General features: G+C 55.7%; 1 protein-coding gene across 4 annotated transcripts; it reads left to right on the plus strand.

Moving 5' to 3' along the window:
• Nucleotides 1–6,385: 6,385 nt before the first annotated feature.
• Nucleotides 6,386–23,547, plus strand: TBKBP1 (TBK1 binding protein 1). 4 transcript variants are annotated; one of them, XM_053911521.1, is made up of 10 exons: nucleotides 6,386–6,504; nucleotides 8,382–8,641; nucleotides 9,056–9,178; nucleotides 9,435–9,539; nucleotides 10,530–10,710; nucleotides 11,269–11,447; nucleotides 11,645–11,706; nucleotides 19,906–20,024; nucleotides 20,255–20,991; nucleotides 21,978–23,547. In XM_053911521.1, the coding sequence occupies exons 2-10, from the start codon at nucleotides 8,417–8,419 to the stop codon at nucleotides 22,104–22,106; spliced, it is 1,860 nt and encodes a 619-aa protein (XP_053767496.1). In that variant the 5' UTR covers nucleotides 6,386–6,504; nucleotides 8,382–8,416; the 3' UTR covers nucleotides 22,107–23,547. The 4 variants fall into 4 exon arrangements, with proteins under 4 accessions (XP_053767496.1, XP_053767497.1, XP_053767495.1 ...); XM_053911522.2 differs by lacking the exon at nucleotides 6,386–6,504 and adding an exon at nucleotides 7,085–7,787; XM_053911520.1 differs by lacking the exon at nucleotides 6,386–6,504 and adding an exon at nucleotides 7,814–8,017.
• Nucleotides 23,548–24,191: the final 644 nt, after the last annotated feature.

Raw genomic sequence — 24,191 nt, forward strand, 5'->3', positions numbered from 1 at the left:
AGAGTGATTGTGAAGCTGCTAAAGATTGTCCTCTGTCTTGTGCGTATTTTTCAGGTTAATGTTCTGGGCTACTTAAAGGCTCGTCCAAAGGTTGGCTTTTCACTTAGTTTGTAGCATGTATTTAATTTCTGCTTCCACTTTTGCCCCCAGAAACTTGTGGAGAAAAGAACACTAACTTGGGATTTAAGGAACTGGGTCCTTCCTTTCACCCTTCAGCTTACTAGCATAGTGGCGCCTACGGGCTACTTTATGGAAAGATGTACTTTCTTAGTTTATGTTGGGCAGATAAAACGAGGGCTAACCTTAACTCTACCTTCGCCTCCACGTGGCCTTTTACCTTTTCTGGATGCACACCCCTGTCATTAGGAAGTTCTGATCATACCTACCACCAAGTGTTTATGAATTATGTACCTGTACTACTGTACCCGTATATTGTGTAATCATGAGACATAAAAATAGAATTAAAAATCAATTATATGAAAAGTAAATATAAACAAGTTCTAATATTTTATGTCTATGCCCAATTTTGGATTACTAGGTCATAGAGGGTAACGTGATTCTTAGCAGACTGCATTCAATCCTGAGCGGTGGTAACCGACCAAGGACATTTCTCCAGTAAAGGTGTGCTTACAGAAACAGATGGCATCGGTTCATTATCAAATGACAGGGAAGGATTGCTTCCCCCACCCCCAATTTTTTTTCCTTTTCAACAGTTCTCCAGGTAACTCCCCATTCCCATATACCCCTCCCCAGCAGCAAACACCCAAAAAGTACGCAGAACAAAGTTACAGTTCCACCTGGCCATAGCGAGGCTTCTTGCCTGAAGTGGAAAAGAGCAAACATTGGGAAGATTTTGTATGTTTTATTGTATCTCTCTGGACAACAATCTTAACACTGTTGAGGAAGCAAGGGTGGAAAAATTGACTCACAAGACCAAGGTCACATGGAGCTCAAATTCAACTTCACGTCCAACAGAGCAAAATCCAAGCTTTTCTCACATTTGCCCTAAACAGATGCTATCAGCATCTTAGCAATATAAATTCAAGGTCCATGTTGTACGGATTCAGAGTATGCATCTATTTACAGGACTGTCTAAAAATATATTTTAAATTTATTGTTTGCTTTTTTTTTTTTTTTGCCAGTTTTCTCAACTATAATGTAAGCTCTTCAGTGCGGTGACCTTGGGCTGTCCTATTTACCACTGTAACCCCAGACTGGATCAGCACCTGACATACAGTAGACCTTCAATAAATATTTGTTGAACTAATGACATGTCAGTACAGTTCAGGGAGTTTCTGTAATGGCATTACTTAGCCTTTGAAGGGCAGAGCATCCAGAAACCTGGGAACAGCAAGGCCTCAGAAGACTTAAAGCTCTTTCGCTTCGCATTTGCTGGATGTATTCAGGTCGTCCTCGGTGGTTTGGTTTGCTTTGTTCAGAGAGAGAGAAACACTGATTTGTTGTTCCATGCAGTTATGTACATACTGGTTGGTTTCTTGTGTGTGCCCTGACCGGGGGTGTATTTGGACAATGCTATAACCAACTGAGGTACCTGGCCAGGCACAGGAACAGGAACAGGATTAGTCCGTAGTTGGTCATTATGTGGCGTCCACTTTATGCAGGTGCCAGGCTTGTAATAAGCGTTTGCGGTAAATAAAAATGATCCTCATCAACACTGTAAGAAAGGCATCATTTTAGTCTTATTTTACAGAGGTAGAGACAAGCACAGAGAGGTTCAGCACCCTGCCCAAAGTCACATGGGCTAGGCAAGCAATGCTGACTCCACAGACTGCTTGTCCCACTGGACTCGCCTAGCTGCGTGCTTGGAGGACCAGATGGGTCTCTGTTCCCAACAAGTTTAGTTTGTGGTGAAGCAGAGAGAGCCCTGGATGAAGTGTTTTTGAAATTAAATAGTAAAGCGATTTTGTCTTAATTCATCATGAAGTCCATTGTTAACCTTTTGGCAACTGTCAAACCCTTCATTCAAGGATGAAGTCAGTTTTCCTCCCAATTAGGGATTGAACCATCTCCCTGAACTTTTTGTTTAAAGGTTATATTCCTTTTTAGAGAAGTGAAGGGAAGGAGAAAGGGAGAAAAACATCAATCGGTTGCCTCTCTCATGCCCCCAACTGGGGACCTGAGCCACAACCCAGGCATGTGCCCTGACCTGGAATCAAACCAGTGACCTTTCAGTATGACACGCAACCCCCTGAGCTATACCAGTCAATGGTCGTCTCCCTGCACTTCTCCTTTTTCCCTCTGAGCCAGAAGCTTTTGGGAACCAGGACTGGGGGCAGGGTGGATAGTGGTGCCTGGTGGCCACTGGGTTGTTGAGTAAGCTCCCCATCTGAATTACCCCAGTGCTGTCAGCTGATCCTGGGCATGAGGCCTTTGAAGCCTGAGCTGTTCCCTCTCCCAGGTGCTCCTAAGCCCTAAATTCTTGAGCTGAGCTCTCCTCAATGTGGAATGTACCTTATTTTCTAAAAGGTAAGTACATCTCAGCTTTGGCACCTGCCTGAGCTCTTGATGAGGGGCAACCTGTCACTGTCCTGAGGGAAAGAGAATTAAATAGCTCTGGCCATGGCTGAGTGGCTTAGTTGGTTGGAGCATCCTCCTACACACCAAAAGGTGGTAGGTTCGATTCCCGGTCAGGGTACATACCTAGGTTGTGCGTTAGATCCCTGGTATGGGAGGCAACCCATTGATGTTTCTTTTTCCCTCTCTCAATAAAATCAGTAAATACATCCTCGGGTGAGGATTTTTTTTTTTTTTTTTTAAAGAAAAATAGCTCTGTGTAAGCTCTCCATAGCAATAAGCAATGCTTGCTGTTTTCTGAGCTCTGCCCTTCAAAATACTGTGTAGTCTTTTGAGTATGACCTTGGGCAAATTCTTTAACTTTTCTGATCTTCAGTTTTCTCATCTGTAAAATAGAAAATCTCAGTGAAAGAAAATGCATATGAAGTTCTTATTCTTAGCACAGGGCCTTGCACGTGCATTAATTAAATGAATTGATCAAGAAATAGTATGTGCCCAACACTGTTTAAGAAATTAGCGAATGAAGCAAGTAAAATTTGCACCCTATGGAGGTCACACTGTAATGGATAATGCCTTGTAACTATTCAAAATTGTAGTACTATAACAACTAATTTTTTCAAAGTTCTGTTTGGCTGGTAGCAGAAATGAACACAGTTGTGAAGAACATGAAGCATAGAGTTATTAAAACAATTTCTACCTAAACCTGGCTAATTTGATTAGAGGATGTGCTACTTCCAAAGGTATTTGGGGATTTGGTGAAGAAATAAAGGTGTTTTTTTTTTTTTTTTACCACTGTCCAAACCTCTGCTTTGAGGGAAGACCAGCAGGCTGCATTTGGAGTCCCAGAATGGTTCTGCAGTGAACTCCAATTTTCTAAGGTCTAGAACTGGGGGACTAAGGTGGCCCCCAGATCCTGCATTATCACATGTGTCTAATCAATTTTCCTGCCCGCCTGGTTCTGTTTGAGTCATCTGAGTTTTATGTTGACTCAATTTCTTTGCCTGCTGCTAACAAACACCATCTCCTCCTACTCTTTTCAGGCAAGAACAGGACTGGAAAGACAAAGTCTTTCTCCAGAGCAAAAGTTCTAGAGTAGGGGACGGTCTCTCCCTGATGGTCCCCAAGGGGGAATCACGCAGGAGCAACTCAGCCCTGCTTTGGCGTTGTCTCCCCTACCAACAACTAGTGGGGGCGGGTCCTCTCTCACTGTGCCTGCGAATGCCGCCTGCTGCTGTGTAGAAGTTTTTACAACTCTTGCCTGGCCAGCTGTCTGCCACCCTTCCTCTTCTCCCACCATAGCTCCTACTTCACTTTCCCTAGACCGTGCCCCTGGTTTTTCCCATTTTCTGCCTTTACCGTGGTGAGCCCTGATAGTGTCATGGGTTCTTAGAGGAACTTTAGACCAGTCTCCAGCTCTCTCAGATGAGGAAACAGGTCAAGAGCTGGGAAACAACTAATCCAAAGGTCACACTGCTTCTTTCATTTATTCACTCAACCAAGAATACTCCCTACTCTTTAAGATTTAGCTTGGCCCTGGCTGGTGTGGTTCAGTTGGAGCATCGTCCTGTACACCAAAAGGTTGGGGGTTCCATTCCTGGTCGGGGTGCATATGGGAGGCAACCAGTCGATGTTTCTCTCTCACATTGATGTTTCTCTCCCCCCCTAAAATCAATAACCATATTTTTTTAAAAGAAAGATTTAGCTTAAATGTCACCTCATTAGAGAAATCTGCTCTGATTACTTTAAAGCATATCCCACCCCCATTCTCTATTTTGTTCCCTTGTTTCTTTTTACTGCTTGTCACAATTTGTAATTGTTTCATTTTTTAATCCTTGTTTTTGGCCTGACTCCGCTACTAGAGTATTAGCTCCAGATCCAGCACATAAATAGATGTTCAAGAAATCTTTGCTGAATTAACGCACGTGAGCAAGTAGCATCAAGGCACCTGGGGATAGGAAAGTGGATGGGATACAGTCAGTCCCTGCTTTCAGAAGTGTGTGAGCAGCGGAACCAGAAAACAGAGACCAGGTCCATCCAGCCTGGGTGTGGTGAAGGGATGTTTCAGGGACACCTAAGGCCTAATCTCTGCTTGGTTTTTGTTACCAACCACCTAGAACCCAGGATAAACCATTTGGCTGTGACCCAGGCCTGTGCCCTGAGCGGCCAGCTGCGGCAGGGGCTGACAACTCATCTACTAGAGTGCAGAGTTCGTGCTCAGGCGGCACCTGGACCCGTTATCCTTTCCAGTGAGGCAGGTTTGCCAGTCAGTTCACAGGTCTAGTCGGTAGCCAGGTCCACGGTCATGGAGGCCCCAGAGAGCACCACACCTTCTAGTCCAGTTCCAGTCTTTGGCCTGGTCTTCTGCTTCAGGAAAGAACCTGTGCAGCATTAAGGACGGTGACACCTGCCTAGTCTTCAGGATTAGTGGGGTGACATGTCCCAACTAGGTAGCCTTCATGTCCTAGGTAGCCTTCGTACACCCTTGAGGGCAGGTGGGTTGTCCCACATGGCTCAGAGAGCCAGTGCCTCAGAGAGCACTTGGGTGACCTGCCTTCCTGTTCTGGACTATAAAAGGAACCCAGAGGAGGAGGAAGACAGTTTGAATCCCTTTGAGGAGAAAGAGTCCAAGGCCCCTCCTGGCTCTCCTGGGAGAGAATCTCACCCCTCAGTCCAATCTTCTCCCTACAGTGGGGTAAGATGGCAGCAGCTGCTGCTGCTGCTGCCGCTCCTCAAAGCTCACAGCAAGAAAAACTTTTTCTTTCTCCTCCGTCTTCCAGATTCATCCTTCTACCTGCCAGGAGCCAGAAAGGTAGACTCAGGTCCCCAGCAGCCTGAATTCTTCCGGATAGGAAGCTTCACAGCTATATGTTGAGCCTCCTCACCTTACACCCTGCTTCCAGGTTGGCTTGTCAGGACTTAGCCAGAGTCCTCCAGTTTCCCCACCATTCCCTACCTGCAGCCAGGCTGATGAGAGCGACCCATACATAACACCTTGAGTGTCAGCAGTTTTAGCCCTGATCCCCATTCTTTCCCCATTGTTGCACGGGTGGGGAATTATCCCCAACTTTATTCAGAGAGGTTAAGTAACTTGCCCAAGGTCACACAGTGAGAAAGTGGCAAACACCCAACCAACCTCTCCCCCCCAAACTTTCATCTTCTGCTCAGCAGTTTGGCAGATGCACAAATAATCCATGTGGAAAGGGTGTTTTCTTCATTTTGCTGGCCTGTGGGTGTTCCTGTGTGTTAGGGGAAGGGGATTGTGTGTGTGGGATGAAAGCCGTCCCCTTCCTAACTGAACCTTTGACCTCCTTAGCTCACTTTCTCTTCCGAAGTAGCTGCTGGTGTGTATCTGTTATCAGAGCAATGCCCAAGAGCAACGAAGAGTAGGGCTAATATTTGCCTTCCCAAAAGAGCAAAGACCAAAAATAAAACCCCACCCAAATAAATAACCTCACTTTCCCCTAAAATGTACAGCCCCAAAGCAAGTATCAAACCAGCACCTGACCCCTGGCACGGTCCGCAGGGGCCCCCAATACACACCACCCCAAGCCACGCCACACTGCGTTAGGGAGGCGTCGGGGAGGGGGCGCCCAGCTTGGGTCCGGCGCGGCGGGGAGCCAGTGGGCGCTGGGCGCGCTGCCAGGCCGGGCCGCACCGCGGGGGCTGGCCGCCCCTCGCCACGTGGTGGTGGCAGCGGCGGGGTCCCGGGCGCCTTCCCAGCTGGAGAAACCCGGAGCAGCCGGAGAGGAGGAGGAGGAGGAGGAGGCGGCGGCGGCGGAGGAGGAGCGGGGCGGGAGGGAGGGAGGGAGGGGGGTTGGGGGGAGGGGTGGGGGGTGGGGAGAGACCCGGCGGCGGCGACAGGGCGAGAGCAGAGCGCGGTGCCAGGGGGGTGGGGGCACCGGTGCCCGTCTGGGGAGGGAGCAGGCGGAGGGGATAAGCTGCGATTACAAGCAGGAACCGGCGGCAGCTGTGAGTCCCCGGCGGGTCTGGGCGGGGGAGGGGAGCGGCGCCCGGGGCCAGCCCCCCCAGGGGTCGCGGTTAGGGGGGCCGGGAGAAGGTGGCGGGAGGTTAGCCGGCAGTTGGCCCAGGTTGGCGGGGAGCGGAAGGGTCTGGCGTCCGCCACCCGCATACTCCCCTTTCGCCCTGATCCGCTGCTCCTCAGGCCGCACCGCCTCCGGAGCCCCTTCCCCGTCTCGGGGACGGGGTACCCGGGGCCCGGCCAGCCGCGGGGGAGGGGGCCGTGTGGTCTCAGCCTCCGAGAGGGGAGGGGCGACAATTTCTGTCGGCGGAGCTGAAGGGGTTTAGAGGGCGGCTCTTAAAGGGGCCGCAGAAGGGGTCCGGGCCCGAGAAGGCACCCCTTCCCCATCCGCCTTCCGTGGCTCTCACTCCGGGCCGCTGAGCGGAGGGGAGAATGCAGAGAAAGGAAACAGTTGTCGAGGCGGCCCAGGGATTGGGCCCGAGGTGGCGGGCAGGGGGCCTGGGGGGTAGGGGGAGTGTGGTGACCGCTGGCCCGCGGAGCTGGGGGGAGGGGATGGATGGGCCTGGGAGGAAGGGGTTAAAGGTGGGGCCAGCCCTACAAACAAGCGCACACACTCCTTACTCAGACCCGGTCACACACGTTTCCCTGTCACTTAATGGGTGGAGGGGCCAGGAGCGGGGCTGGGCCTGCGCCCGTTCCAACCCAGGCTCTGCTGCCAGGCTTTGGGAGGTCGCGGACCTCACTGTCTCAACTCAGGAGCCCCCTGTCCTACGCACACACGGGCTCCGGCGCACGCACACACCTCGGACATTCCCATAGTGCCTCACGTGACCCACGGCCCTGAACGTGCCCACCCTTCACACACGCTCACGCACGCGTGCACACACGCACACACAAAACACACGGCCACTTCCCAACTCCATTCCGACCCCCACCCGCAGCCCCGCTAAGGCACTCATTGACTGTGACACACCTACACTCATTCACAGACACACACATTCCCCCACACATGCCAACCACAGACACATTCATAAACAGGGCCAGGAGAAGTACACACGCACCCCCTCGCCTAGCCTACTCTTTCAGGAGCCCTGAGTCATTCCTGCCCCCTCCCAGGGCTCCCCATATCTCTGCGTGCAGGCCCACAGGGGGACCTTGGGAATTCTTTGGCAGTCCTCTTCACCTGGGCCCTGGCCCTCTCCCAGAGACCCCTTCCCCTCTGTGCACCCTCTGACACTCTGCGTGGACTTTTCCTGCGTGTCCGAGGTCAGAGGTGAGGCGGGCCTGGAGGGTTGCCATAGCCCGAGTGTGAGTGGGGGAGGCATTTCCTTTTCCTGAACTCTGGGATCCGGCAGGAGGAAGCTGGGGAGCTGGGCGGGGGCCCAACAGAGGATGTGCTGACAGTGGTAGGGCTGACCCTCCCAGAAGCACTGAGCCTTCCTTAGCGAGGATCCAGGGGTGCCAAGGGTGCCAGAGACCTAGGATGAGGAGCTTGGATGAGAGGTATTTGGGGAAGTAAGGCCTGAGATGGAGAAAGGGCTGAGGAGTGAGTCAAGGCAGTCCCCCAGCTGGGCTGCATGCTGAGAAGGCAGCTCTCTCCTGTCCACTGGATTCCCAAAGGAGCCCTTCTCTGCTGCTCGCCTGGCTTACTTGTCCCAACTTGTCACTCCCCCACCCACAAGACCTCCCCTGGTCCCAGCCCCTTACCCTAAAGGATGCAGAGAAGATGGAGCTTGGTAGTCTGGGAGGGGACTGTGGGAGACTGTGGAGCAGGACCAGCTGCATCTCAGCTGGCCACAGGGCTCCCTGGGCCAGGACTAGGGATATCAGGGGACAAGCTTCAGGCCATCGTCTCCTGCTCTCCCAGGAGGTCCAGGGGGTACCGCAGCCCAGGCCTTTGCCATGGAGTCCATGTTTGAGGATGATATCAGCATCCTGACCCAGGAAGCTTTGGGCCCCAGTGAGGTGTGGCTGGACGCTCCTGGAGACCCCTCGCTTGGGGGAGACATGTGCTCCGCCTCGCACTTTGCCCTCATCACAGCCTATGGAGACATCAAGGAGCGGCTGGGGGGTCTGGAGAGGGAGAATGCCAACCTCCGTCATCGCCTCAAAGTCTATGAGATCAAGGTCAGAACCTGGAAATGATGGGGTCTGTCTGTGTGTGGGGGGGGGGGGGGTTGCTGAATGGCAGGAACTGGGGATTCAGCAGAGATTCCAGGGACCACAAGAAGGGTCAGGGTACAGACTCTTGAAACTTGAAGGCCCCCTGTGAGGGGTGTGGCTGTTCTGGATGGAAACTCTGGAGAGCTCAGTACCAATTAGGAAGAGATCAGGAGGGATCTGCTTTGGAGTGCTGGGACCTGGGATCTGAAAAAGATCTGGTTAGTGAGAGATGCCTACAGGCCCATGGGAATTTGAATGTACAGATCCCACTAGAAGGGGGACTCCAAGGCAGCTTGTAGGGTGGGGGCACAATGAGACTGAAGCCTGGGCAGAGAGCCAGGCACCAGCGCTCCTGAGGGCCCGCCCCATCATCCACAGTATCCACTGATCAATGACTTTGGAGAGGAGCATGGCTTCTCTTTGTATGAAATCAAGGATGGCTCCCTGTTGGAGGTGGAGAATGTCAGCCTACAGCAACGGCTCAACCAGTTCCAGCATGAGGTGAGCCCTTTGCAGGCCTCTCGGCCTTCCCTAAGCTTGCTCCTATCAACTTCTGACACCTCCCCTACCCACCAGCTTCTGGCCTTCTGTCCCCTGGATCAGAGATGGCCACACTCCTCCCTAGAGTTGGCTGCAGGTCCTCCTGCCCCTTTACCAGGCATTGGGAGTGGGGGTGCAAGGCACAGGGAGCTGCTCAGCCCCCAAGTCTTTGGTGGGCTTGACTGGCATGCATCCCACCCCTCTGGGCCCCATCCAGTTGCAGAAGAATAAAGAACAGGAAGAACAGCTCGGGGAGATGATCCAGGCTTACGAGAAACTCTGTGTGGAGAAGAGCGACCTGGAGACAGAGCTGGGGGAGATGGTGAGGCCCAGGGAGCTGGGTGCTGAGGAGTGTGACTCAGGTTGTGTGTCGCCGTGTGTGTGTCCTTGGGGAGTACACCCTGCTGTGCTCGTGTGTGTCTGTGAGTCCCCATTTGGCCTTGTGAGTGGGGCTGTGTGTCGATAGGTTGTGAGTGACTGTACATCCTGAATATGCGGTGATAGGCAGTGACACTGTAAGCGACCCTGTAGAACATGTGTCTGTGTACTTTGGGGTCTCCTGCTGGGTCCACCCTATGCCTACAGCACTGCTCCCAGCAGGCTTTGTAGGTGAGGGCAAAGGTGACCAGAAGCATCTGTGGCTGCTGGGATGGGTCTTGGCACGTGTGTGATTCTGGGTTGGGGTGTGGCCATGCATGTGAGCAAGTGGGCGGGTGTCAGAATCAGGAGACTTGGTCTCTGCCGACTCTTCCTCACTGTCACCTGGGCCAAGTCACTTAGCCTCCATTCCTCTTCTGAAAAGTGGGGCAAATAACTTCGCTGAGCTGTTGTGGGCATTCATGTGAAAATGCTGTGCTTTAATAATGAAAAACACGTACGTGGCGCTTGCTATGTGCCAGGCACCGTTCTTATCTGTTTAGCTAACCCTAAGTGGTAGGTGCGGTTATCCGTATGTAGAGATGAGGTAGATGAAGGCAGAGTGGTTGTCACATATGGAGATGCTCCTGAGGCAATGTGTAGACAGGGGGCTGAGGGTTCTTGTAAGTGTCCCTGTGTGTTAGTGACATGGAAGAGGTATTAACTCTGCCCTTGCAAGGGGCGGTAGCCAGAATCATCTGCATTGCAGTTGCTGGGAGAGGAGACCTCGAACTCATGGCCACTTGGAGGGTGGAGTTAGGATGTGTGACCTGGGGCTATTGTTTGCTCAGTTTGAGGGTGATGGTTATTCAGATGAGGCAAAGTCCTAGCTTTGGGGGGCTAAAGGGGCACCCTGGACGTGTGCAGACCCTCACTCGTTTGTTTCCCCGCACAGCGGGCCCTGGTGGAGACCCACCTGCGGCAGATCTGTGGTTTGGAGCAGCAGCTGCGGCAGCAGCAAGGCCTCCGGGACACCGCCTTCACCAGCCTGAGCCCCCTGCCTGCCTCGGCCCCGCCCTGCGCTGATCTGGACCTGCACTACCTGGCTCTGAGAGGGGGATCTGGCTCAAGTCACGGTGAGATCTCAGTGGGACCCCGGTTCCCCCACCCCAAACTTCCCAAGGCAAACTCCCATTTCCACGCCTTTGGACACAGGTAGTAAACACCCCATTACAATGCTTTAAATTTCTCTACCATCTGTTCACTCGCCTCATCCACAGTTACCCCAATTTCTGCTGTGAAATCCGCTCAACTCCTGCAACCCCGGCTACCCCCATGCAATTCTCATAGGTGCCAGCAGAGGGCACCCCAACCCAGAGTCCCCTGCCTGTCTTAGGTTGTGATTAGGAGAGGCCCCTGAGGATGCTCAGAAACTTGAGTCCGGCCAGGGAAGCCCTTCAAGAGGCCATCTTACAATTCCCTGGCCTCCAGGAAGATTAGAAAAAGCAGCTTAACTCCTCCTTCTTCACTGCCCTCCATAGAGGTATCTCTCATCCTGGGGTATCTGTCCTCCAGCTATCTTGCTTGAGTCCGTCATGCTGCACTCCGCACCTCTTTCACTTTGTGCTGATCCTGGAGTCAGTGGAGGGGCCCAACAGCTGCACTCAGCCAGACATTGTCCTCTCCCCGTCCAGCAGGCTGGCCCGGCCCCACGCCACTGAGTGCAAGTGAGCTGGAGCGGAGGCACCTGGAAGAGGCTCTGGAGGCTGCCCAGGGAGAAGCCCGGGGGGCTCAGCTTCGGGAGGAGCAGCTCCAAGCCGAGTGTGAACGGCTACAGGGGGAACTGAAGCAGCTGCAGGAGACCCGGGCCCAGGTAAATGACAGCAGGGTATGGACCCCAGGCCCTTGCTCTGGCACCCCCACAGCTCTGTGGAGGTCTGGGGGCAGCTGGAAATAGCATCTAGAGGTCTAAGACTGCTTCACTGGGTGCATCTGGGCCCTGGGAATGGTCAAGAAGGGGAGTCCAGGCCAGGTGAGGTTGGCATCTGACCTCTCCGTCTTCTCCCTCAGGACCTGGCCTCCAGCCAGTCGGAGCGGGACATGGCATGGGTCAAAAGAGTTGGAGACGACCAGTAAGTCACATCTGTGATCCTCTCCCTCTTTGGTTTTTAAAAGAGTTTATTTGTTTATTTTTAGAGAGAGGGGAAGGGAAGGAGAGAGAGACAAACATCAATGTGTGGTTGCCTCTCACGTGCCCCCTGCTGGGGACCTTGCTTGCAACCCAGGCATGTGCCCTGACTGGGAATCGAACCGCAACCCTTTGGTTTGCAGGCCGGTGCTCAATCCACTGAGCTACACCAGCCAGGGCTAATAGTCCTCTCCCTCTTAACCTTTATACCCCAGGGGTGGTGTTTCCCAGGCATCCTCTTGATTGACTCTCCCCCTTGGTGTTGTTTGAGGGACCTCTCTCCAAGCCATCAGAGCTGTGGGGTTTGAGTTGCTTGTGTGCCTCTGCATCCTTCACAGGAAGGAGGACAGGTTCTGGGGCTGTGCAGGTTCTGGGAGGTTCCCTTTGCTTTCCTCTGGTACCCAAGCCTGTGTCTTCTCAAGGTTACAGGGGTTGAGAGAGGCTTCCTCAGTGACTTTGCTACTATGTTCTATATCCCCTGGTAAGTTTTTGGGCCTCTCTGGGGCTGAATTTTCTGTCCCAGTAACAAGGCCCAGGCAGTTGGGTTCACCCTCCCCTCCCCTCCCTGACAAGGAGGAAGGAGGTGGCCTCTTTCAGGATTTGTGGTGCCTCATCTATCTTAGGAGAGAGAAAGCTGAGGCTTAGGGTTGGAGAGACTTCCTTGAGGGGAATTAGAACATACTCTGCTGGGGTGTCCCTTGGGAGTCCTGCCAGGAAAGAGGGGAAGCAGGAAGTAGGGAGGGAGCTCTGTCAGTGAGGAGCCTAATGATGGGAGCTTCTGGGGCAGCACTGGGCAGCAAGGGAGAGGGTGAGTGGCAGCCTGGTAGCAGTACGCCCGATGCCTTTCACATCGGCAACAAGCTCATCCTCTCCCGCTTTCTGAGAAATAGAGCGCAAACCTCCTTCCGCCTAAGCCCTCTCCCCTGAGATGAGGTGTGTGGCACAGACTCCCTACTTTCATTGGAGGGGAAGACGGAGGCCCAGAAAGGAGCAAGAGCTCACTGTCCTCCTCACCTTCCTCTCAGCTTCTGGCCAATTGAGGATACTCCTCACCTCCCTCTGCACCCGGGGTTGAGGGCCTGGGTGGAGCTCTGATAGCTGGGGGATGAGAACACAGCTTGTGGGACTGGTGGGTGTGACCCCTTAGCTAGGTTGCTTCTGGGCACTGGGGGCCTTGGTGGGGAGGGTCCACCCTAGCTTGCGGCTGGGGCTCAGGGCCCTTCCTCATCTGTGTGCCCAGATCCGGAACACACACTCTAGAATCTTGCCCCAAAAGTCACACATTACGTGTCACTGAGTCCAACCCTTCTTCAAAGACCGGCAGTGAAGAGTCCCCCAGGTGGCCGGCCCTGGAGTGCGGCAGGGGTTGTGGCTGGGCTGGAGTTTGAACAGGCAGACTTTGAATGCAGGGAAGCTGGGGTCCTGAGTGATGTTGCTTTACTGGCTTCACTTCTCTGGCCCCAGGTTTTCCTCATGGGCTCAGGGGTCAGTCACTGCTGAGAGATGGGAGAGGGAGATGACAAGGGGGTGAGGGCAGGGGAGAGGTGGTGGGTCCCAGGGGGTGGAGGCTGTGAGTGGGTGAAAGAGAACCCCTCCCAGAAGGTGCTCTTGGAGGTCAGACCCTCCATTCTGCTGTTCTGGCCAGAATAGCCACTTTCCCTCCCTCCCCCCAAGGCACCTGCCTCCCCCAATGCCCTCGGCCATAGGGATGAGCTGGGTTTACTCCCTTATCCCCTGCCGCCTTCCCGCAGTCCCAGTGGTTCAGACACTGCCTAGGACCTCCTGCACCTCTGCCCCCGGAGCCAGCCAGGCCCTGCCTGCCCAGTCTCGCCCTCTCAGGTTGAGTATATCTGGACAGCCCCAGCTTGGCAAGAGTTAATTCTCAGAGGAAATCCTCACTCCCCCAGTAGTTTTATTTTCTTATAAACTCAGCTCCTTTTGGTAATAGTCCGCTTCCCCGTGCTCACTCCCCTGGCCTCCCACCTGAGGAGGCCTCAGTCACCTGCAGTCAGTTCACTTTCCCCCACTGGCCCCTCCCCTTCTTTCTACTCCTGCCTGACCCTCCCACTAGTGGGAATTTTACCTGTGGGTTTCCCCAGAAGAGGAATGCAGGGGCTGGACCATCCAGGTGGGGGTGCCAAAGCTGAAGAGAGGGCCACAGAAATTTCTGCGTTTAGCCTACTCCTTTGTGGGAGTCTCCTGTGTCCCCCAAAAGGTTCCCACTTGTTCTCAGTTGGGACATCGCCAGGGCAGTCAGCTGTATTGTGGGAGTCCTGGGTGTTAAAATAGTCCCTCCCCCCATTTCTTCCAACTCTGTTAATTCTCCGACGTGGGTCCTACCTGCGCTGAGACCTGGGAGGCAGCCCCAGCCTCAAGGTTTCCCGGTCCCTCCCATCCCAGCCCCAGGCCTGCAAGTTCTGGTCATCAGTGTGCCTCTGAAAGTGGGCAGCCAGACCCGACCAGACCAGACGGCCACACTCCAGGGTCCCTGCCCTTTGGTTAGCCCCTTCGTGGCCCTCGACCAGGGGAACAAATTGCCCCAGAGGAACAGCTGCAGGGGGTCACTCGGGCCAAAGGCAATGATGAGGGAGGAGGTGGGAGTGGAGACCACTCTGTTCCAGAAGATGCACTGGGAGGTAAGGACCCCAGGAGGGTCCGAGCGGAGGTGGGAGGTGCAGAACCCACAGCCCCCTTTGCTCTGGGCCCATCACAGACGCCTTTCAGAGGGTGTGGCCAGTGCTGAGGGTGGAGGGGAAATTGTGGAGAGGGGGTTCCTTCAGGGGTCTGAGGGCTCTCAGTGGGCAGAACTCAGTGAGGGAAATGAGGGCTCAGTGAACGGGGGAGCTCATCCGTGGGGGGTCCACCCATGTGAAGATGTGGGGCTCAGTATAAGTAATGAGGGGGACAACTATAGGTCTTTCTTTTTTCCCAACGTGGGGGGCTCAGTGCTGCAGCCTGGGCCCTTTTCCGCCCACCCCCCACACCCCTCTCTCCGCCCACAAGCCTCTGCGTGGGCTGCGGTTAGTGGTGGGGGAGAAGTGTGAACTCCGAGAGAGAGGATGGAAACTCTGCACAGAGGTCAAGGGCAGTGTGGGGTGGGTCAGGACGGAAGTCGGAGACCCCCATGTACCCCGAGCTGAGCCTCATGCCCCAGAAGCAGCCGGCCCAAGGCCTCCCCCTTCACGCTTCTCACCCTCCCTACTTCCTTTCTTTCATGTCTCCTTCAGCCAGGGCACCCAGCAGCGCTCACAGGAATTAACCCCTGAACACTCGCAGCCTTGGGAGCTCCCCATGGGTGGGGAGGGGCTCTGAAGTTGAGGCCCACCACTCCCACCTCATTGTGGTCTGAGGGATTGGTTGGCTTTGAACAATCTCTGGCCATTTCCCTGCCAGGAAGGCAGAGAGCAGCTCTTACCACATCTCTCCCTCCATGGGAGACTCCACATCCTCCCCTCAGTTTTCAAGCAAAGTCGCTGAGCTGGTATCTCCAAAACAAGGATCAAAATGGTTTCCCCTTCCCCTCCTGTCTCCCAGGAACTCCCCCTGCCCCCATCCTGCATCCTCCCCAGACATTATGCAAGGCAATTCACTTGTAAAATCTCATTTAATTCTCACAAACCAAAAACAAAAAGAAACTGTGATGAAGGCATTGCCCTCTTGAACAGCTGAGCACGCCCGCCCGAGGCACACAGAAGTAAGTAATCAGAGAAGTTAGATGCAAATATCGAGCAGCTCCTGGGCACATGGGGTGTTTTTTCTGGTTCAGATTCTTCAGGTTGGAGGCCCTAATACAGGGGCGACCAGATGATTTGTTGATCAAACCTGATCACTTTGAAAGTGAAAGGGGGCACTATTAATAATTATGCTGGGGCAACTTGTGTGAACCTGGGCAGTCCTGGGCAAGTTGGGATGCGTGGCCTCCTCATTTCCCTGGGGACTCTGGTTCCCAGCCTGTCCGGGAGCTGCGCGCTGTGCGCTGCCCGCTTCTAGACACAGAAGACATGTGGCCGCGCTGGAAGCGCGGCAGGGCTGCCATGAAGAGCCGGGCTCTGCGGACCGCAAGTCATAGCTGGTTGAGGAGCGAGGAGCGTGAAGGGGCTCAAGGCGCCTGAAAGGAAGTGGTGGAGCACTGGGTTGTTGCAAAGCGACTTCCTCCTCCCCCTGGTCCGCAACCTCAAGTCCGCTCCACGGCCTGGTGCCTGTGGTCCCCTCCCTGAGGGGAGTCGGGTGGGAAGACTAATGTAGGGTGTGCCTGTGGGTGGTGGAAAGTTTGGTCCCTAAATTCACCCACAGGGGTGAGGAGGCTGGGGGCAGCTGCGGGCCGCTATGGGCAAGGATGGAGGGGTTGGGAATGCTGGATTCCTGTTTTCCTCCTGATTCTTAGTCATTTGCTGATTCTGATGACTTGGCCAGCTTTATCCTCACCCCAACCCTAACTCTAATACAGATTCCATTCCTGACTCTAACTCTATCCCTCATCTGGACCCCTCTGTCCACAATCCTGACGGAAAATGAACTGTCAACCCCAGCCCTAATCTGACCCTAACCCCAGCCTTAAGCCCATCCCTAGTTCTAATCCATGACCCAACGCAGGCCTGAATTCCAACCCTGCCACAGGCTCACTGCTGCTCCAGCGAGGCACAGGGTGCACAGAGAACTTCCCTGGGGAGGACTCTGCTCTCAGAAGCCTATGTGTCTCCCAGCTGAGGCTGCAAAAGGCCTGTTAGAGAGGAGGACACTTAGGTCTGTGACCTTTCTCACCTCAGTACTTAGGTCTGTGACCTTTCTCACCTCAGTAGCTTTATCGAGAACGGTGAAGGCTTTTATTTCTAGATGAATTCTGAGATCCCTGAATTACTCGCAGACAGAATGAATGAAAGGATAAACCAGTGAAGGGTGGAAAGGGCTGAAGCACAGGCTGCCTTCTTCCTGCCAGCTCTGCCATTTGCACTCTGGCCCCGCTGAGGGTGCCAGCTCAGCGGGCCGACGTGCCAAGAGCATGTTGGCCTCCTTGCTCTGTGTCACCACTGCTTTGTGACCATGGCCAGCCTCTTCCCAGCTCTGACCTTCCACTTCCACATGTGTCTAGCGCCTTCCCAGGGCAGGGGTGGTGGTGATCAGGGCCCCCAGGCCACTTACGAGGTTCCCAGCCTCTTCCTCCTCCTCCTCTTCTGCTGCCTTCCATCTCTCCTTTCCCCTGCTTTGTGAGTCCGTTTAGAAGGCAGGCTATAGCTGTGTGGTCAGTCACCTGGACTTTGGAGCTCCCATTCCAGTAACTCCATTATGACTAGGCTTTATGACTTTGGCCAAGGACTTAAGCTCTGGAAACCTCCATTTTCTCACCTGTAAAATGGAGATAACAGCGACAACATTGTAGGGTTATTGTGAATATTAAGTGAAGTTCTTAGCATAATGCCTGGTCCGTGACGAGCGCTTTTACAGATGATCTGTGATTCTTTTCTCCCTGGGCCCCTCTCAGGTTCTCAGAGACTCAGAGCTTTCCCCCATAGTTTAAGCGATAAAGAAGTACCCAAATGCAGCCAGCTGCCTCCACTCACCTGACCCATCCTTCCTGAGCAGTCTCGACGGTGGAAAATAGCATTCAGGTGTGGGCCAGGAAGCCAGGAAACGGAACGTGCGTTCAGGTGCATGTGTACGACTCTTGGTTGTGCTGTGAAGTTGAGATTTTTTCCACTGAATTGGCACTGTGTTCTATGTGAGTCATTCAGGTCGTTAGCCTATTTCGCAGCCTGCGCCTGTGCACCTTCAGTGAGGTAGGGAGAAACACCCAATTAAGGGGGAGGTCCAGAAGGGTCATGGGGCATCGGGAGGTTGGGTCCCACCACCTGGCAGGTCTCAGAGATCTCTGTGAGGGCTGCCTGGGGCTCCCGCAGGACAGCCCCCCGCCTGCCCCAGACACCCAGGTCAGAGCTGTGAGAGGGGCTGGGCATTCTGGGCCAGGGACGCCTTCCTTCCATTTCCTGCTACTCTGCTGTTTCGTTGTGAGGAGGGTGCCAGGACCTGGGCTGTGGGAACTGGGCTAGCTCCTGACAAGGGGAGGGAAGCAAGCGGGGGAGAGATACAGGCCTGGGAACTGAGTGTGGCAGGCGAGATACTCCGAGGCGGGGTATGAAGGCAGCAGCCTGTATCTGTCGCCTGAGATACAGCAGTGACTGTGAACGCTTGGATACAGCAGAAACTGTGGTTGCTTGGTCAGAGGAGGGCACTCCAAATCACTGCCCTGCCCAGAACCCTCCGTCCCCACCACTGAGGGGCTGGCATGCTTCTTCGAAAGTTCCCAGTCTGATGGGAGAGACATATATCCCGCCCTTAAATTGTCCTAGGTCTGAAGGGGGTAGCTGTCCATTGGGGAGTCCCCAGGTTAATGTGGGACAGAGAGACCGGCCCTCGGGGGGGAGGTGGCATTTCCCCCCCGAGGCCCATAAGATGGGTATGGGTGGGCACGGGACATTTCGCAGACCCGGAGCTGAACTGTGATGGGCCTGAGGGCTGCAGCCCCTCAGCAAGGCTTCCCAAAAAGACTTTCCTCTCTCTCTGCTCCTGCCACCCTCTGCCCATCATCAGATGGGTAATGGGCACTCCCCCTCCCTAGGATGTAGGCTTGTCTCCCAGAAGCCCAGCCTGTTTGCAGTAATTTTGCTTTGGCCCCAATGGGTTAAAAATAGTTTTGCTGTGGGAGGGGCCATTGTCTCCCCCACTACCCAGCTCTGCCCCAGGATTAGTAAGAGAGCCAGCTAGTGAGTGGAGAGTGGGAGCGAGGGCGCTCAGTCATCTGCCCTCTGCACCTAGGCTTTTCCTGCCCTCTGAAGCCCTAACCTCAGGACTTCCCCTCCACTCCTCTGGGGTCAGACAGACACACACACACACACACTCACTCACTCTCACACCAAGCCTCATCATACTGGTGGCCTCACGCTTACCTTCACTCCCCCCATCCACATACGTCCTCTCTCACAAGTCTGTCACCATGGGACAGGGCCCTTGGGGTCTAGAGCACTCTCCACCTTGGTCCTGCTCACAGCCCTACAGCTCCTGGGGCTGAAGGGTCTCCCCTGTGAGGAGACCCGCCTGGAGAGGCTGAACCTCTGCCCGCTGTTTCCCCCCAGCGCCAATTTTCACGAAGTGCCAGAGTCCCTCAGGACTTGGTGAGGCAGAAAACCAAAACCCCTGCCTCCCAGGCTCTGTCCAAGCCCAGAACAGGAGGCAGTGACCCAAGGCCAAGGCAGAGCCTCAGGTGAGATCAGGAAGGTCTCTCTGGGTGTGAGCAGGCCAGGGCGGGGGGTGGGGGGGTGGGGGATAGGGGAGGGGCCACCCTGAGAGTGATGGCCTTCAGAGGTTCTGGGTCAGAGAGACCTAAAGAGACAGAAGGAGAAAAGGAAGTGGGTGAAATCTTTGCCAAGCTCAGAGTCGGTTCCAGCGTTGTGAGGGTGGGTGTCCAGGAGATCTGAGCAGGAAGTGAGGGAAGAAAGAGAAAAAGAAAGAAAAATGGATGGAGAGGCCGAATTCATTATTCACTTACTGAACATCTAGTGGGTAACAGGCCCTGGACAAAACGCTAGGAAGGTGGCGATCGCCACCTTGGAGGAATTTCCAGTGAAGTTCCAGAACAAGGCAGCCTTTGATAGTAAGTGTTCAGTGTGAGTGGTGCCCCCTGGAGGTGTGTGGGGCATAGTAACTTGTCAGAGATCTCTGTGTAAAGGGCTTCCTGCAGCTCCTGAGAGGTACAGGGCTGAAAGGAGCTCAGAGGCAGCTTTGAGATGGAGGCAAGGGCATTGGACCTGGAACTGAGCAGACTTGGGTTCAAGTTTATCAGCCTATAGTCTGGGCACCACTGCCCTAGCCCTTGGTACCATTCACTGGGGAGAGAGGGAGTCTCCCTGGAAGAAGTGGCATTGAAGGTAGACCTTAAAGTCCAAGAGGATTTCCTCAGTTGGGGTAGGAGGGCCCTGGAGGGGAGGAGGGGGCTGGGTGCTGGGGCAGAGCCAGCTCTTGCTGCATAGCTGTGTAGTAAACCCACTTCCCTTCTATCCCCTACTCCCTGCCCTCTGACCTCAGGACCTGGGCAGGCTGGGGGGATGGGTAGGATGAGACCATAACGTGAGGGGACTGGGGTGTCCTGCAGGGTGAATTTGGCGCTGGCTTACACGGAGCTGACAGAGGAACTGGGCCGGCTCAGGGAGCTGAGTTCCCTGCAGGGGAGAATCCTGAGGACTCTGCTGCAAGAGCAGGCCAGGAGTGGCGGTGAGATGGGGCCGGGCAGGGGATGCCAGGGCTGGACCCTGAGGTAGGGAAGCTATGGCTACTGTCCTGTGTCCTGGGGCCACCCTCTGCTTCCTTTCCCCTTGCCTGATCCTTTTTCACTCGTGTTGGGAGGAGAGTGGGTGAGCTTTGGTTGCAGACAAGCCCCTCACCCTCAGTTCTGACATCTCTCCTCACCACTGTCCCATAACCTGGTCCTGCTTCTCTTCCAGGCCAGAGGCACTCACCTTTGTCACAGCGCCACTCTCCGGCTCCCCAGTGCCCCTCACCGTCCCCGCCTGCCCGAGCGGCACCCCCCTGTCCCCCGTGCCAGTCCCCGGTCCCTCAGCGCCGCTCCCCTGGTCCCCCGTGCCCCTCGCCCCAGCAGCGCCGCTCTCCCGCCTCGCCCTCCTGCCCGTCGCCTGTCCCGCAGCGCCGATCACCGGTGCCGCTGCCGCCTTGCCAGTCCCCTAGCCCGCAGCGCCGCTCCCCAGGGCCCCCAGCCTGCCCAGCCCCGCAGCCCCGGCCTCCGCCGCCCCTCCCACCGCCGGGGGAGAGGTCGCTGGCGGAGCGCGCCTACGCCAAGCCGCCCAGCCACCACGTGAAGGCCGGCTTCCAGGGCCGGCGCAGCTACTCAGAGCTGGCCGAGGGCGCGGGCTATGCGAGCGCCTCTCCGTCCTGGCTGCAGGCCGAGGCGGCCACGCTGCCCAAGCCAAGGGCCTACGGCGCCACGGAGCTCTACGGTCCTGGCAGGCCACTCAGTCCTCGGCGCGCCTTCGAGGGCATCCGCCTGCGCTTCGAGAAGCAGCCGTCAGAAGAGGAGGAGTGGTCCGTGCCCCCAAGCCCGTCCAGCCCCGAGGCGGGCACCATCCGCTGCGCCTCGTTCTGCGCCGGCTTCCCCATCCCGGAGTCGCCTGCCGCCACGGCCTACGCCCACGCCGAGCACGCACAGTCCTGGCCGTCCATCAACGTGAGTGGGGCACCTGCATGGGTGACAGAGACCTGACAGCCCCACCCTCTTCACACCTGATGGGCTGAGCTCCCTTTCTTTGACTCCTCCCCCTCGCTTCCCTAGGGCGTAGGTAGTAGAGGTTCCTATGCAACACCGAAACTTGTTTAGGGCTCTGGTTAAGGGCGTGGTCTTAGGAACCACAGCCCTGGCTTTAACTGCTGACTCCACCACTTAGTAGCCACCAGGATTTGGACAAGTTACTTAATCTCTCAGATCCTGAGTTTCCTCATCTGCGTTATGAGGACAATGATTACACTATGGGATTCCATTAGAGGGTTCTTGAGAGGGAGGCCATAAGCCTACGGCGCTCTGCACAGGGCCTGAGTGGGGCACTGGGTAGCAAGCGTCTACTCTTGTGTTGGTGATGGCGGCCACGCTGACCCTGGGGGTCGTGGGTAACACAGGGACAGGCCTGCTCATCCACCTCCCTCCATCGGGCCTCAGAGCCCCTGCTCTTTTCCCTCTGTCTTGGAAGACAGGGCTTATCATTTCACCGAAATAATGAGTTTCCCGAATGTCAGATCCAACCCTTGTCACCTGGAAGGACCAAAATATATTCCAAAGCCAGATAGAAAATTATTTTTGGGTTGTACGTTGTTTGGGATTATCCATTGCGTTGGGTTATCTGGCAGCGCTTAGTCACTCTGGGGGCATGTCTGGGGCTTGGCCTTCCTCATTACCGCAGATGGCCGGGCAGGCTGAGTGTGCATACGCCCTTACGCACACTTCCTGTGGACCCTCTGCCCTGGGTTGGGGAGTGGATGCAGAACTGGTAGAATGTGGGCAGGGACGGGGAGGAGGGCATGGTGCTGGATAAAGGGCACTCAGAACCCTTCTGCATGCTGCAGCCCTCCCTGCCCTGGGTCCCAGGGAAAAGCAGGCTGGGACATGGGGACCACAAGGGAGGGTTGGGGACCGTAAGTGACTTCCATCTCTCCCCACAGCTGCTGATGGAGACAGTGGGCTCTGACATTCGCAGCTGCCCCCTCTGCCAGCTGGGTTTCCCTGTCGGGTACCCGGATGATGCCCTCATCAAACACATTGACTCCCACCTGGAGAACAGCAAGATCTAGGGTGCCTCTCCCACCCACTGGCTGTTTCTGTGCCCTCTCCCATCACCCCCAAGCACTCACTCACTTTGAATGCTGCATGAATCTCGTGGGGGGCCCCTGCCCCTTGCGACCCCCAGATACCTCCACTAGCTACTGAGTCAACAAGTCAACGTGTGTGCTGTCTTCCCTGGTCCAGGCACCACTCAAGCCCTGGCTCTTCCCAGGAGGTCAGTCGAGGTTCTCCCTAGCTCCCTGGCTTCCAATGGGAGGTGGGGATTGGGGCTAGGACCGGGAGGGGGGTACCTCACCCAGCCTCTCCCTCTGCCTTTCTGTTCTCAAACAACAGTTGGATCCAAGGAGGTATCTAGTGCTTGGGCCTGGGGTTGAGGGAGGGTATCAGAGGACTCCAGGAGCTCCCCCAGCCCCTCCCCAGACATCCGTCTTTCTCAGGCTGGGCTCTGCCCAAGGAACATTTCCCTGTGGGGTTCCAGAGCCTGCCCTGCACACTGATGCCAGTGTCTCCATCCCATGGTCGGCTCGGGGCTTGTGGCGTGGGCTGCCTGCCACTGGGGGAAGGAGGCACCTTGATTCTTGCCATTCTCTGCAGGCCAGCCCTGTTTTCCCCCCCTGCCCACCCTGGGGAACAGGGAGGGTGGGAGAGGAGAGGGAGGGCCCTGGAGGGCTGGAAGGGTATAGCCTAAAGAGGCTGCCCTGTGGGCCGGGGGTCCCTGCATGGTGACCCTCCGGCCAGGGACTCTGTGCCAACCTTCTAGGCCCATGCCCTCCCCCTGGAGCCCCCGGCACCAAGGCACAGATTGTCATGGCAGTTGCTCCCCCGCTCTGACCCCACCAGAGCTCCTGACACCAGCAGGCACACTGCAGCCCATGCGTGAATCAGCCGCTGTTAGCTGGGTGGGTGTCATCAGCCCTGCGTCCCAGGCCAGAACCTGTGGATGGGCCCAGGGTGCTGTGGAGATCAAATTCAAAAGAGCTAACCCCCTTCCCACACCCCAGTGACCCACATTCCCTCTGTGAAATCTACCTCAGAGTCGTACCCTCAGAAGGATGGGTAAGCAGGAGGCCAGGGGGTCCGGGGGCTGAGGTGGGGAGCTTCCTACAGCAAGAGCCTGCCACCCACGATGAATCCACCCCTCCCCCCACTGCCAGCCTCCCCCGGGTCTCAGCCGGGCGGCGGCAGTGGGCGCTGTTGTCAGTGCATGTGCCATTCTGACCCAGCTCTTCCAGGCCCCCGCCTCCTCACACCCGCCGCCTCAGTGCAGAGGAGTGAAGGGGTGCATCAGGTGGGGAAGGGGCCAAGGACTCCAGAGACCCGTGGCATTGTACCTTGAATGTTCCCCCCAGGAGGGGAAATGGGGGAAGGGGAATGTGGAGGGGAGGTGGGGGCCCCTGAGCCCCCCTGAACAAGTTGAAAGTCCAAATAAAACTTACCTGTTCCATCTGTGCTCAGTCTGCGCCCTCCATGGCAGGGATGGGGAGAGACGCCTTGGTAGCCAGAGGTCTTGAAAACTATCTCAAGGATACCCCACCGTGGGAGAGTGGTCAGTGGGCAAGGGGGGTGCACAGGGCACCCACGTTCCAAGGCGATTCTGGAAACGTAAGCATGTAAGTAGCCATAGATGACTTCTGACGGGTTTGTGTAGGACAGACGTGGAGCCGCAGAGGGTGGCTTCATGACAAAGCAGCCACTCCAGCCCTGAGCAGGTGTCAGGGACTCTTGAATTTTCCCTCCCCACCAGTCTGGCAGGTGGAGGTTCTGAAGCTCTCCCTGGGGGTTCATTTATTAGTAGCAGCTATGTCTTCATCAGATGATTTCTGCATTCCAGGAACCGGCCTGGGGCCTCAAAGAGAAAGAACGTCTGTGTCCCGTGTCTGAGGGCAGGGGAAGGGCTGGGCTCCAGGCTTAGCAGCTGCCTCAGAAGTCTCACAGCCTGGAGGTCAGAGCCAGGTCATGAACCCTTGACTCCTGCCCCAGCCAGGGCTGCCCTCTGGCTGCAGAAAGGGCCTGAGGTACTTATGCATCAGCTCTGGGCGTCTTTAACTTCCACATGACCCTTTTACCATTAAAAACAAAAGGTGGGGGCAACT

This window comes from Desmodus rotundus, chromosome 9 (assembly GCF_022682495.2).
Source record: "Desmodus rotundus isolate HL8 chromosome 9, HLdesRot8A.1, whole genome shotgun sequence".
Lineage (NCBI taxonomy): Eukaryota > Metazoa > Chordata > Mammalia > Chiroptera > Phyllostomidae > Desmodus > Desmodus rotundus.